This window comes from Oratosquilla oratoria, chromosome 23 (genome assembly GCF_046742065.1).
Source record: "Oratosquilla oratoria isolate Oo_2021 chromosome 23, ASM4674206v1, whole genome shotgun sequence".
Lineage (NCBI taxonomy): Eukaryota > Metazoa > Arthropoda > Malacostraca > Stomatopoda > Squillidae > Oratosquilla > Oratosquilla oratoria.
The window spans coordinates 19,887,854-19,903,800 of record NC_134799.1 but is presented as its reverse complement, the minus strand read 5'-3'; the positions used below and the strand labels follow the sequence as shown (position 1 = coordinate 19,903,800).

At 40.3% G+C, this 15,947-nt stretch overlaps 1 protein-coding gene across 9 annotated transcripts in view; it reads right to left on the bottom strand.

The window, feature by feature from the left end:
- gammaCOP (coat protein (coatomer) gamma) overlaps positions 1–15,947 on the bottom strand; it is a 132,126-nt gene that overhangs the window by 41,379 nt on the left and 74,800 nt on the right. For all 9 annotated transcript variants that reach the window (XM_076206834.1, XM_076206835.1, XM_076206826.1 and 6 more), the window contains one exon: positions 12,123–12,282. In XM_076206834.1, the coding sequence (XP_076062949.1) occupies positions 12,123–12,282 (160 nt within the window). The remainder of the gene's footprint in view (positions 1–12,122; positions 12,283–15,947) is intronic.

The window sequence follows — 15,947 nt, the reverse complement described above, 5'->3', positions numbered from 1 at the left end:
CATTCTCTCTAAACTGGCTTCATCAATTTTCTATGGTTATCAAAATACATGGGTGAAAGAGAACGAACGATTGAGCACTGACTTTATTTTTTATAATGCGATTATTATGACACAACATCGCACGTCGGGCAGCTAATGCTGCCAGACGTGCGATGTGCCCCAGAGTGAAGAGGTTAAACCTTTCTTCTCACTAGCTCTTACGGTTACATTCAATAGATGTTGCAGTTTTTCGTCTGAGTCAGCCACCAATACTGTGTCATCAGCATATCTGATACGATTTATATTAAATCCTCCAATTCTAATCCCTTCCATTCCCTCTAATTCCTTAAGGATCATCTCCCCATATAAATTAAATAAATCTGGAGACATAACACAGCCTTGACACACTCCCCTCTTTATAGCTTGAAATTCTGTTCTTCCTCCCCATACTTTCACTGCTGCTCTTTGCTTCCAATACAAATTTCTGATGATACTCATGTCTTTACTATTTATATCCACTCTTTCCAAAATATTTATCAAATCCTCATGTCTTACCCTATCAAACGCCTTCTCGTAGTCAACAAAGCAAAGATATACATTTTGTTGTTTTTCTATCATCCTCTCCATAATTGTTCTTATTATTAAAATTGCATTTGCTGTTCCTTTCCCTTCTATGAAACCAAATTGCACCCATGAAACTTGTTCTCTCACTTTATTTCTTATTCTATTTAAAACTATCTTTAATATAATTTTGGTTATTTGACTCATGATACTGACTGTGCGATGTTTACTACATTCCATTGTTCCGTTTATCTTTGGTAGTGGTATAAAAATCGAGTTACACATATGTTCCGTTATTGTACCCTTTTCGTAAATTTGGTTTATTAGACTAGTGAGTTTTCTTATTGCAAAATCCCCTAATGCCTCTAACATTTCAATCATCACACCATCCTCACCCATGGCTTTCCCTTTTTTCATTTTCTTCATTGCAAATTTCACTTCCTCTTCCATTATTTCTTTCCCATCTATATATCTATAATTTTCCTCTTCTCCTTCTTGTCTGTCGTCCTCAAATAGGTCCCTAACATACTCCTCCCATCTATGTTTAATATCCTCCTCGTACATTAAAACCTTTCCTTCTCTATCTTTGATCGGCCCCCCATTACTTCCCCTTTCTCTTGGTAATTTCTCTAATCTTATCATGCATCATTTTAGAATCCCTTTTTTCAAGGTCCTCAATTTCCCTACATTGTTCATCAAGCCAACTCTCCTTGGCATCTATACACTTTTTTGATTTGTCTATTAAGTTCTCTATATTCATTTTTATCCCTATTTTTAGCTTCTCTTCTCTTATCCATTAGTTCGAATATTTCCTCTGTTATCCATTTGTTTTTCCTCCTCCTTCTATTTTCAGGAAGTACCTTTTTATTTCCCTCTTCTATTGCTTCACATAACCTTTGCCACTGAAACCCCAGATCATTTACATCCCCTTCTTCTCGCAGCACTTCATATTTATTTTCTACTGTAACCAAATACCTCTGTTTAAAGTCTTCATCCTTTCTCAACACACTTACTTCTCTTCTCGGTTTCCCCATCTCCTTTCTTAATTTCTTCAATTTTATTCTAATATCTGCAACAACTGGCACATACATATACCAAGGCTTTTTCCCCCTTACAAGGGAGGTAGCCAAAAAGGAAAAGGCATAAAATCATTCCCACCCATTCCATCCCTCAATACACTCCACACCCCTCCACCCTCTCTCTCATCTTAGCACATCCTGGATGACAGGTCATCCCTGCACCTTGTCCACTACCCTGGGTCAGATGCAGTGTCGCAAGACACAGCACATCCACAGCAAGGCCACTTCATTAAATTAGCGACCCCCCCCTCTCCGTCCCCCCATGCATAAAGGAGAAGACGGGGAGAAATCCCTTCGGGCTACATCAAAATTTGCTGACACATACTACCTCACCACCCCATCCCCCCACCCATTCCACCTCATGCATCACAGCATCATCCATATACAACCCTTCTCCATTCACCCCTGTATTCTGTCCTCTCCCGTCCTTCCTCAACAGACATTCCCCTCTTCCCCAAAGCCGCCTTCACCCCATCCATCCACCTCATCCTAGGATGTCCCTTCATGTTCACTCCCTCCACATCTGCCTTACATACCTCTTTTACTAGTCTTTCTTCACTCATTCTTTCCATGTGTCCAAACCATCCTAATACTCTTTCATCAACCCTATCCCCCAACCCCCTTTCCACCCCTGTTCTCCTCCTCACTTCTCACTCTATCTAGCCTAGTAACCCCCATCATACTTCTCAGACACCTCATCTCAAACACAATCAAACTCCTTCTCTCTTCCTCTCTTATGTTCCATGTTTCTGCCCCATACAGTGCTGTTGGCACAATCACTCCTTCATACAGTCTCCTCTTAGCATCCATTCCCAAATGTCTATTCCTCATTACACTTTTTAATCCACCAAGGCATTTACTCGCTTCCCTCAATCTACGTTCTACCTCCACCTTCACTCCAACTTTTCCTGCCACATTTGCACCCAAGTATCTAAAACTACCCACTTCCTCCAGTCGCTCTCCCTTAATGCTCACTTCCAGACTACTGCCACTTTCACCCCTTGTACATCTCATCACCTTACTTTTACCCACATTTATCTTCAGCTTTCTTCTATCACATACTCTCCCAAACTCTGTCACCAACTTCCTCAATCCCTCCTCAGATCCTGCCACAAGCGCAATGTCGTCCGCAAACAACAGCTGGCTCACCTCCCACTTTTCTCCACTTTCTTTAACCATCTCCAATCCCTGACCCAGTACCCTTGCATTTACCTCTCACACTACCCCATCCATGTATAAGTTGAACAGCCAGGGCGACATTACGCATCCTTGACGAAGTCCCACCTTTACCTCGAACCACTCACTCTCTCCATTTCTAATCCTGACACAAGCTCTACTACTCTCTCGACAGCTCCTAGAAGCTTTCCTCCTATCCCGTATATCCGCAAAACCTCCCACAGTGCCTTTCTGTCTACCCTGTCGTAAGCATTTTCCAGGTCCATAAAGGCCCAAAAAACATCCTTCCCCTTTCCTATAGCTTTCTCACATATCTGTCTTACCACAAAAATCTGATCTACACAACCTCTACCCATCCTAAATCCACACTGTTCCTCACAAATTACTCCCTCTGTTCCTCTCCTAATCCACTCAATCAAGATCCTCCCATAAGCCTTCCCAACTACACTTAACAAGCTAATCCCTCTGACACTACTACACTCACACTTGTCCCCTTTTCCCTTGTAAAGTAGAACTATACAGGCACTCCTCCAGTCCTCTGGCACTCTACCTTCTCTCCAGCAAACATTAAATAACCTCACCAGCCAGTCCACCATCACTGTACCTCCTTTTTTTAGACATTCTGCATGACATCCATCCAGACCAGGTGCCTTACCTGCTTTCATCATCTTAACTGCTGCCTTCACTTCATCCTTCCTTATTTCTCCTCCATTTTCCTCACTAATCACTCTCATTTTCTTAGCATTTCTTACTGCAGCTATCTTTCCCTCCCTATCCTCCTTCACATTTAGCAACTCCCTAAAATATTCTGCCCATCTTCCCCTTAATGCCTTCTCTTCCATTATCATCTCCCCATCTGCACCTTTTACCTTTTCTTCTCTACTTGATTTGCCTCCTCTTCCTCTCTTAATTTCTTTCCAAAACATCTTTTTATTACTTTCAAAATTTTCTGTAATACTCTTACCCCATTTCACATCTGCTCTCCTCTTTGCCTCCTTTACCTTTTGCTTTACTTCTCTTTTCTTTTCTTTGTACCTCGTCCTATTTTGTAACCAATCTGTAAAAGCTCACTTCTTCTCTTCTACAACCTTCTTTGTTTCTTCATCCCACCATTCACAACCCTTCCTTCTATTCCCTCCTGTCCTTCTTGTTCCACACACCATCTTTGCACACTTTGTGACTCCCTCCTTGAACCATCCCCATTCCTCCTCCACTCCTAGCTCTACTCTATCCTTCACTCCCTCCCACTCCTCCTTCAGCTTCTTGTACTCCTTCTCCTTTTCCTTTAAAGAGTTCACTCTAAGCACCTCCCTTCCTTTTGTCCCTTTCCTCTTCCTCCATCTATCCTTCACTCTCAACTTACCTTCCACCAAAAAATTATCTGATATTCCCCCACCCTCTCCCCTTAGCACATGTACATCCTTAACTCTTCCTATCATAATCCTATTTACCACTACATAGTCCATTAATGCTCTATCTACCACCCTTCCCTCCACTACCCTCTCCCATGAGTACTTATGCTTGACTTTCTTCCGAAACACTGTATTTGCTATCATCAACTCTCTAGACACATTTCCACCATCAACTCTCCACTATGATTCTTTCCTGGAACTCCACATTTCCCAACCACTCCATCAATTGGATAATTTCCTACCCTAGCATTAAGGTCTCCCAGTACTATTACATTGATATTTCTCCCTAAATCCTCTATGCACTCATCTAAATCTATCCAAAAAGCCTCCCTTTCTTCTATGCTCTTCTCACTGCCAGGCCCATATGCACATACAAAAACCCACATCTCCTTTCCCAGTTTCACCTTCATCCACATTATCCTTGAGGAAACCTCCTTCCACTCCACTACACGTTTACCTATCTCCTCACTTACTAGTATAGCCACCCCTTCCCTCCCTCGCCCTCTCTTCACTCCTGATAACCTCCCACTTACACTTCTCTTTCAGCTTACTTTCACTCAAACCCAACACATACATCTTTCTTCTCACAAACATATTACCTATCTTTTACTCTCATCTGTACCACATCCACGCACATTAAAAGACCCAAACCTTAGGGTGCTGGTCGGAAAACTCCCAGACCCTCTTATGCCTTTGCTTTTTCTTTTAGGAATGTCCCCTGTGGGGCTACAAGGAGAAGGATGCCTAGTCCCAATCCCTGTCCCTTTCTTCTCGCCTCTTACGATCCAAGTGGAATTACTTGGTGGCAGTATTCTTTTCCCCCACCACAGGGAAGGTAGGCAAAAAAGGAAATGAATATTCAGAGAAATTGTACAGGACAGTAACAAGGGGTTGGGGGACAGCATAACGGAGGGACAGTTGTAGTATAAAAGTGTCATCATTTCTCTATGAACAGAGTTTTCCTCTATCACAGCCAAAATGATGTGTGGCTCTGGTCCGTAGGGGCGCCCCATATAGACCCTAAAGTATCAACTGCATGCCACTTTGCCACAATAACATGCAGCCAATACCCCAGACGGGGGTATTTACCTAGTTATATAATATGGGAAGGGAGTTATGCTCATAGTGACCTGTCTGTTTCTTTCAGCATCAAGTTTGTTCTTTATAGTTTTTGCACACACTGTTGCCTCATCCACTTTGTTCCAAATATCCACCACTCTGCGTGGGAAACTATTCTTTTTCATATCTTTTCTATAACTATCCTTTGAGTTTCTTCTTCTCTTATCCCACTTTAATAAATCATCTCTGTCAAGGACTTCCATCTCTTTCATAATTCTGTAAATGGTCAGTAAATCTCCCCTTTCTCTTCTTTGTTCCAGGGTTGGTAGTTCCAGTTTGAAAAATCTTTGTTCACATGTCAATTTAGAGTTGATGCCAACTTTATTGTTGCTCTATGAATTCTTTCTAATTTCTTTATAATCTTTTTAGTACTGGGTGTCCATGCTGTTGCAGCGTATTCCAATCTTGGTCTTATCAGTATAACTAATATTTTCTTTACCATTTCTTCATCCAAGTAGTCAAAGGCCACTTTCATTGATCTTAGTAAATTGATGGTTTCTCTGACTATTTTGTTAATATGCTTGTCTGGTGATAGTCTTTGCTATAATTACTCCTAGGTCCCTTTCTGAAGTTCACTTCCCACTTTTGACTCCATTCCCAATCTTTCTGTAGCGATTTACAATCTTCCTCCGTACTTACTTTCTTTGTTAGTTTTGCATCATCTGCAAAGAAGCTCATGTAACATTCCACACCTTCATCCATGTCATTTATATATATGGCAAACATTATCAGAGCCAATACACAACCTTGTGGAACTCCACTTATCATTTCTTCCCAGGTCGAGTTTTTGTCTCTAAGTATCACTCATTTTTCTCCCAGTCAAATCTTCCATCCAATTCAATAACTTTCCTTGTACACCACCTATTGTTTCAAGTTTTCTTAGTATCTTTTTGTGTGGTACTTTATCAAATGCTTTTTGTGGATCTTGGAAAGCACAACCCATCCATCCCTTTCCTGCATTATTTCTATTAGTCTCAAGTAAAAACAAATCAAATTAGTGGCACACGATCTTCCTTGTCTAAATCCAAATTGATTTGGATTCAGTATACTATTTTCTTCCAGATGTTTAATCCATCTACTTTTGATAACTTTTTCACATGTTTTTGCTATTGTGCTTGTAAGGGAGACTGGTCTATAGTTACTTGGATTTTCCTTGTCCCTTCCTTTATTTGATACAATATTTGCATTTTTTCAATCTTGTGGTATCTTTCCTTCTTTGAGTGAGTAATCAATTCTCTTTTATGTTTTGTCCATTAGTTCATCTAAACATTCTTTTAATATCCAATTTACAATTCCATCCACACACTGTGATTTTCTGACGTCAAGGTTTATTTTATTTGATCCCTTATTTCCTTGTGTCACAGTTGTTTCTTTCATTGGGGGGATCTTTCTCTCTCCTTACTCCCAATTTTGTGTACTTTCAATTGTGAATACAGATTTAAAATGTTTGTTCATAATTTCAGCCACTTCTACATCTTCCATATATGCATTATTCCCTTGATGGTGTTTTACTATTTCTTGTTGGTCTTCACATTTTTCTATCGTCTTTTTCATAGTTTCTCTTTTCTTTCCGTGCATTCTTTTACATATTCATCTCTTAGTTTGACATATGTTTACCACTTACTTTTTTTTTTTTTTCTCCATCTTTTCCAAACTTTGAAGCTTTGTCCCTTCTATTTTTGGCCTCGCTACATTTTTTGTTGTACCAGCACTTAATGTTCACTCTTTCTTGCATCTGCTTTGGTACGTATTTGTCTATTTCCTCATTATAAATTTTGCCCTGTGGTAGGGGGAAAGAATATTGCCACCAAGTCTTCCCACTTGAATTGTAAGAGGCGACAAAAACAGGACTGGGATTAGGACTAGTCATCCTTCTCCCTGTGGCCCCACAGGGGACATTCCTAAAAAAAGTAAAGGCATAAGAGGGTCTAGGAGTTTTTCAACCAGTACCCTAAGGTTTGGATCTTTTAATGTACATGGATGTGGTACAAATGAGAGTAAAAGGGAAGAGATAGGCAATATGTTTGTGAGAAGAAAGATGGATGAGCTGGCATTGAGTGAAACCAAGTTGAGAGGGAAAGGCAAGTGGGAGTTTGGGAGTATAGTTAGGAGGATCTTAGAAGGGAAGAGAGGACAAGAGAGAGAAAGGGTGGCTATACTAGTAAGTGAAGAGATAGGTAAATGTGTAGTAGAGTGGAAGGAGGTTTCTTCAAGGTTAATGTGGATAAAAGTGGAACTGGGGAAATGTGGATTTTCCTAAGTGCATATGGGCCTGGTACTGAAAAGAGTGTAGAACAAAGGGAGGCGTTTTGGATAGAAGACGTCAATGTAGTGGTATTAAGAGACCTTAATGCTAGAGTAGGAAATAAACCAATAGATGGAATGGTTGGGAAGTGTGGAGTTCCAGGAAAGAATCATAGTAGAGAGTTTATGGTGGAGATGTGTCTAGGAAGAGAGTTGATGATAGCAAATACAATGTTTAGGAAGAAAGTTGCATAAGTATACATGGGAGAGGGTGGTGGATGGAAGGGTGGTAGAAAGAGCATTAATGGACTATATAGTGGTATATAGGAATATTGTGGGAAGAGTTAGGGATTTACATGTTCTAAGGGGAGAGAGTGGGGAAATATCAGATCAGTTTTTGGTGGAGGGTAAGTTGAGAGCGGAGGATAGATGGAGAAAGAGGAAGAGGGTAGAAGGTAGGGAGGTACTTAAAGTGAACTGCTTAAATGAGAAGGAAAAGGAGTATAAGAAACTGAAAGAGGAGTGGGAGGAAGTGAAGGATTGAGTAGAACTAGGAGTGGAGGAGGAATGGGGTTGGTTACAAGGAGGGAGTCACAAGGTGTGCTTAGATGGTATGTGGAACAAGGAAGATTGGAGGAAATAGAAGGAAGGGTAGTGAGTGGTGAGATGAGGAAGCAAAGAAGGTTGCAGAGAAGAAGTGAGCTTTCACAGATTGGTTACAGAATAGGAAGAGGGAATCATATGAAAAGTACAAAGAAAAGAGAAGTAAAGCATAAGATAAAGGAGGCAAAGAGGAGAGCAGATGTGAAATGGGGTTGGAGTATAAATTTTTTTTGAAAGTAATAAAAAGATTTTTTGGAAAGAAATTAAAAGAGGAAGAGGAGGCAAATCAAGCAAGGAAGATATAAAAGGTGCAGATGGATAAATGATAAAGGGAGCTGCTAAATGTGAAGGATAGGGAAGGAAAGGTAGGTGCAGTGGGAAGCACTAAGAGTGACGAGTGAGGAAAATGGAAGAGAATTAAGGAAAGATGAGGTGAAGGCAGTTAAGATGATTAGAGCACGTAAGGCAACTGGGTTGGATGGGTATCATGCAGAATGTCTGAAAAAAGGAGGTACAGTGATTGTGGAGTGGCTGGTGAGTTTATTTAATGTTTGTTTAAGAGAGGGTAGCGTGCCAGAGCACTGGAGGGGTGCCTGAATAGTTCCACTTTACAAGGAAAAATGGGACAAGTGTGATTGTAGTAGTTTCAGAGGGATTAGCTTGTTAACCACTTCCATATGGTGACGCCTACGTAGGCGGCATGAGGAGCAAGTGGGTACTCGATGATGCCGACGTCGGCATCTTGATTATATTTATTGTAGTCGTACCTACATAATCTCCATTCTCTCTAAACTGGCTTCATCAATTTTCTATGGTTATCAAAATACACGGGTGAAAGAGAACAAACGATTGAGCACCGACTTTATTTTTTATAATGCGATTATTATGGCGCAACATTGCACGTCGGGCAGCTAATGCTGCCAGACGTGCGATGTGCCTCGGAGTGAAGAGGTTAAATGTAGTTGGGAAGACTTATGGGAGGGTCTTGATTGAGAGGATTAGGAGAGGAACAGAGGGAGTAATTTGTGAGGAAGAGTGTGGGTTTAAGACAGGTAGGGGTTGTGTAGATCAGATGTTTTGTGGTAAGACAGGTATGTGAGAAAGCTTTAGGAAAAGGTAAGGATGTTTTTTAGTCTTTTATGGATTTGGAAAAGGCTTATGACAAGGTAGACAGGAAGGCACTGTGGGAGCTATTGCAGATATATGGGATAGGAGGAAAGCTTTTAGGACCTGTCAAGACTTTTTATGAGAGTAGTAGAGCATGTGTCAGGATTAGAAATGGAGGGAGTGTTTTTTTTAGGTAAATGTGGGACTTCATCAGGGATGTGTTAAGTTGCCCTGGCTGTTCAATTTATACAAGGATGGGGTAATACAAGAGGTAAATGCAAGGGTAGTGGGTCAGAGATAGAAGATGGTTAAAGAAAATAGAGAAAAGTGGGAGATAAGCCAGTTGTTGTTTGCGGACAACACTGCACTGGTAACAGGATCAGAGAAGGGATTGAGGAAGTTAATGACAGTGTTTGGGAAGGTGTGCTAAAAAAGTAAGGTGATGAGATGTACAAGGGGAGAAAGAGGGAGCAGACTGGAAGTGAGTATTAAGGGGGAGATACTGGAGGAAGTTTGTAGATACTTGGGTGCAAATGTGGCAGGAAAGGGAGGAGTGGAGGTAGAATGTAGATTGAGAGAAGCAAGTAAATGCTTCAGACATTTCATCTCAAACACATTCAAACTCCTTCTCTCTTATCCTCATTTTTCATTCTTTCATTTTCTCTTTTAAGCATATTAATTTCGCTCTTTAGGTCACTCAAATCTCTAATTGTTTGCTCATTGCTCTTACTCAAAGTAGTCAATTCTCTAAGTAAAACTTGTTAGTCCAATTTCAAATCAATAATCTCTTCCAATGAGTTGTTTACTTCACAATTTTTTAATGCATTACTATATCTAACTTCTCTATCTATATCTATGCCTTTACCTATTTCTCTTAAATGTCTTTGAAAACCTGAAAAACTGTTATTCTCCCATCTTTGATTTATTCTTGGTGTATCATTTAGGTATGTCCTCTTTGGTATCACGCCTCATGGTGATTCAACTCTACTTATATCCAGCCCTCTCTTTGTTGGTTCATTTAATTTTTTCTTCTTTTTCATTCTCCATTGTGCCAAACTATACCTTTTTAAGAGTGACCTTTGCCGGTCACTCAAGAACATAGTCTAAACATTCCCCAAAATAACAACTTGGCCTTTCCTTCATATCGGCAACAAAGCTGCTGGAGTGCACTTCCTTTCGCTTCGATGCCTTGTTTACGTGCGTGTCCACCACTCTGTGTGAAAAACCGTTTTTCTTCAGATCTCTTCTATAACTATCCTTTCTGAGCTTCTTTCCATGTCCTCTTGTGTTTCTCTTGTTCCAATTAATAAGTCCTCTCTGTGTATGTCCATGTGCAACATGTGCATATATTTGTATCTGTGTTTTTATACATTTTCAGTAAGTTATTAAGTGTCTGAATGATGTGTTAATTCTTCTGATTTGTTTGAAATAAGTATATGGCATCAAGAGAATTCTATTGAGGAGTGTTTGTTTACAACTGCATCACCATCCTCACAACTATCAAATGGCTTTCATATACAGAATTTAACTAATAGATTTATCTATGATGGAAATAACGAATGAACACATCCTAAACATTAGAATGAAGGAGACAGCAAGAGACCATAAGGCAGCTCCATATCCATCACCATCTGTCATCCCCACCCATAAGTTGTCTGTTTCTTAAAACAACTGATAGCTTCAGCGCTCACTACATGGTTACCAAGTCTATTCCATTCGTTGACCACCATATTAGTAAACCAATTCTTGCCTATTTCCTTCTTAAACCTAAATTTGTCCAGTTTAAATCCAGTACTACAAGTCCTACCCTGTTATTTTAATAAGATGACCTTGTTTGTATTACCCTTGTTAAAGCCTTTGATCCACTTGAACACCTCTATTAGATCACCCCACACTCTGGGTCTTTCCAGAGAGTGCAAGTTAAGGTGCCTAAGCCTCTCTTCGTAAGGCAAATTTCTGAGTCCATGTATTATTTTGGTCATTCTTCTCTGTACCGATTCTAGTGAATTGATGTCCATTCTATAGGACGGAGACTAAAACTGGTCCACATAGTCAAGGATGGATCTAACTCTCGCTAGATAGAGTTTGATAATTACCTTTACACTTCCATTCATTACCATTCTAGCAATGAAACCTAATGTAAGAAAATCATACAAAGCTCATACAAAGTCGTGCTAATGCTGCTGTTTGCAGTAGCTTTCTGTTTTGGATGGTGTGAAGCTGTGTATACTGTCTCATCTCTTAACAGTGTATCTGTCTTTGTACATACATACATACATATACCAAGGCTTTTTCCCCCTTCCAAGGGAGGTAGCCAAAAATGAATCAGCATCAGGGGGGCACCAGAATTTTTAGATATGCTTAGGTGGGGCATGGCCAAAAAGGTTGGAAACCACTGCAATAAACACTTGTCTATTCCTCACATACCTTTACACTTAAAAGTCATTACTTTGTATTTTGTAATAACTTAGTTCAACATGTCTTAAAATGAATCCCTTACTAATAATGTGTCCTTTGTACTTAAACATGCTACCACTGATGATATCATTGATATGGTTTTGTTGGTAACCTCAGATTCTATAGAGTTAAAGGTGAGCCTCTTTAAAGATATAAATATGCTCCTATCCCAATAGTAATTCCTTTGTTTCACTTCAGAAAGTGTCACTGCAGCAAAAAGCTTAAGAGTATCCTACATCTCTATATGTAATGACAATTACATAATTTATTCTGGTTAATGACAATTTCATTCAGTTTAAAAGTCACCAAAGCAAAGTCATCTTTGTCATGTTGGTCTGCAGCTCATCATTCCAGTCTCACTTTTGTTTTCCCTTCTAAGACTTACCTTTCTCCTTTGCTTCTGGGTTGTCTTCTATAATAGTAATGATGGTGTTGGCAATGGCTTCCTTGTACAAAAGTCCTCCTTCTGAACGTAACATATCAGCCAGCTGGTTCATCAACACTGGTTGTTTACGTGGGTACTTGAGTGCCAAGGCACGGAGAGCCTATTGGAGTTAGAATTATCATCATTACTACTATTTTCTTAATTGGTGCTTCTCTAGACATATAAAAAAAGTGTACAACTTAACTATATGCAATTTCACTTTCTTATCCCCAAACCCCATGCCAGCTTTGTGTGGGACCAACTATAAATTTTGAAGGCCATCTTTTCATTATACACGAATGATAACAGATGTGCCTCATACAGTGCTGTTGTCACAATCACCCCCCCATCATACAATCTCCTCTTAGCATTCATTTACAAATGTCTATTTCTTGTTACATTTTTAAATCCCTTAAGGTATTTACTTGCTTTTCTCAATCTACATTCTACCTTCACTTCTCCCTTTCCCACCACATTCGCATCCAAGTCTAAAAAACTATCCACTTCCTCCAGTCTCTATCCCTTAATACTCACTTCCAATTTGCTGCCACCTTCTCCCCTTGTACATCTCATCACCTTACTTTTATCCACATTTATTTCTAACTTCCTTCCTTCCCACACCTTACCAAACTGCATCACTAACTTCTTTAGTCCCTCCTCTGATCCTGCTACAAGCACAGTGTTATCAGCAAACACCTGGCATAGCTCCCATTTTTCTTCATTTTCTTTAACCATCTCCAATCCCTGGCCCATTGCCCTTGTGTTTACCTCTATCACTATCCCATCCATGTATAAAGTGAACAGCCAAGACAACATAACACATCCCTGGGAAAGTCCCATCTTTACCTCAAACCACTCCTCTATTTCTAATTCTAACACAGGCTATACATACATATACCAAGGCCTTTTCCCCCTTTCAAGGGAGCTAGCCAAAAAGAAAAAGGCATAACATCATTCCCACCCATTCCATCCCTAAATACACTCCACTCCCCTCCACCCTCCCTCTTATCTTAGCACCTCCTGGATGACGGGTCATCCCTGCACCTTGTCTACTGCCCTGGGTCAGAGGCAGTGTCACAAGTCACAGCACATCCACAGTAAGGCCGCTTCATTAAATCGGCGACCCCCCTCTCCGTCCCCCCATGCATAAAAGGAGATGGGGAGAAATCCTTTCGGGCTGCATCAAATTTTGCTCACACATACTACCTAATCCCCATCCCCCCATCCATTCCACCTCATGCATCACAGCATCATCCATATACAACCATTCTCCATTCACCCGTCTTCTGTCCACCCCCTGTCTTCTGTCCACCCCCGTCCTTCCTCAACAGACATTCCCCTCTTCCCCAAAGCCCCCTTCACCCCATCCATCCATCTCATCCTAGGACGTCCCCTCCTGTTCACTCCCTCCACATCTGCCTTCCATACCTCTTTTACTAGTCTTTCTTCACTCATTCTTTCCATGTGTCCAAACCATCCTAATACTCTTTCATCAACCCTATCTCCCAACTCCCTTTCCAACCCTGTTCTCCTCCTCACTTCCTCATTTCTCACTCTATCTAGCCTAGTAACCCCCATCATACTTCTCAGACACCTCATTTCAAACACATTCAAACTCCTCTCTTCCTCTCTTATGTTCCATGTTTCTGCCCCATACAGTGCTGTTGGCACAATCACTCCTTCATACAGTCTCCTCTTAGCATCTATTCCCAAATGTCTATTCCTCATTACACTTTTTAATCCACCAAGGCATTTATTCACTTCTATCTACATTCTACCTCCACCTCCACTCCATCTTTTCCTGCCACATTTGCACCCAAGTATCTAACACTATCCATTTCCTCCAGTCGCTCTCCCTTTATGCTTACTTCCAGTCTGCTTCATCTCATCACCTTACTTTTACCCATTAGGCAGGCTCTAATACTCTTGTAAAAACTCTTGACTGCTCTTAATAGATCGCCTATTCCATATATTTGCAATACCTCCCACAGTGCCTTCCTGTCTACCCTATCATAATCATTTTTCAAACCCATAAAGGTCCCCCCCCAAAAAAAAAAAAAATCCCTTACCTTTTCCTAAAGCTCACATATCTGCCTTACCACAAAAATCTGATCCACACAACCCCTACCTGTCCTAAACCCAACTATTCCTCACCAATTACTCTCTGTTCCTCTCCTAATCCTCTCAATCAAAACCCTCCCAACTACTCAACAAACTGATCCCTCTGAAATTACTACATTCACACTTGTCCCCTTTTCCTTTGTAAAGTGGAACTATATAGGCAGTCCTCCAGCACTCTACCCTCTTTTATACAAATATTAAACGACCTCACTAGCCAGTCCACCTTCACTGTACCTCTCTTTTTTAAACACTACATAACACCCATCCAACCCAGGTGCCTTACCTGCTCTCATCTTTTTAATAACTGCTTTCACCTCATCTTTATTTCTCATCCATTTTCCTCATTCATCACTGTCATTTCTTTAGCACTTATCACAACTACCTTTCCCTCCCTATCCTCCTGCACATTTTGTAACACCCTAAAATACTTTGCTCACCTTCCTCTTACTGTGGTCTCTCCCATTATCATCTCTCCATGTGCACCTTTTACCTTTTCTTCTTTACTTGATTTACCTCCTCTTCCTCTCTTAATTTCCTTTCAAAACATCTTTTTATTACTTACAAATTCTGTCATACTGTACTCTTCTCCATTTCACATCTGCTTTCCTCTTTGCCTCCTTTATATTATGCTTTACTTCTATTGTCTTTTCTTTATACCTCTCACATGATTCTCATTTTTTCTCTTCTACAACCTTCTTTGCTTCATCATCCTACCACTCACTACCCTTCCTTCTATTTCTTCCCATCCTCCATGTTACACGCATCTTTGCACACCTTGCGACTCCCTCCTTGAGACATTCCCATTCCTCCTCTCCTAGTTTTACTCTATCCTTCACTCTGTCCCACTCTTCTCTCAGCTTCTTCTTGTACTCCTTCTCCTTTTCCTTCCCATTTAAGAAGGTTACTCTCAGTACCTCCCTACCTTCTGTCCTTTTCCTCTTTATCTATCCTCCACTCTCAACTTACCTTCCACCAAAAAATTATCTGATATTCCCCCACTTTCTCCTCTTAGAACATGTACATCCAAAACTCTTCCTACTGTTCTCCTGGTTACCACTATATAGTCCATTAAAGCCATATCTACCACCCTTCCATCCACCACCCTCTCCCATCAGTACTTATGCTTGACTTTCTTTCTAAGCACTGTATTTGCTATGATCAACTCTCTAGACACATGTACACCATGATCTCTCCACTGCGATTTTGTCCTGGATCTCCACACTTCCCAACCACTCTGTCTACTGGTTTGTCTCCTAATACCACTACACTGACATTTCTCCCTAAACTATACCCAGATGTTGAGATCAGATGAGAATAAGAAACTTCAATTTGAAGCTTGGATACATCAGATGAGAGTGTAAGTTCATTTGACAATAGCTATTCTTTCTCAAGTGAGAAGGATTTACAACATTGGTGTCGACATGATGTGTTGGAACAAAACACACTTCCTCCACCACCAAGATTCCCATTCACTGGAAATCCTGTTTTATCAATTGTAAAATAAGATATAAAAATGAGTAAATAAATGTGTAATTTCCCTTTATTTTTTATCTAAAGTTGGGAAAAAATAAATAAATGAATAAAAAAAGGAAAGATAGGTTATCTTGTTTTTGCTGGAAATATCTTCAAAATGGAATTTCAAGTAAAATATTGGTAACAGATAAA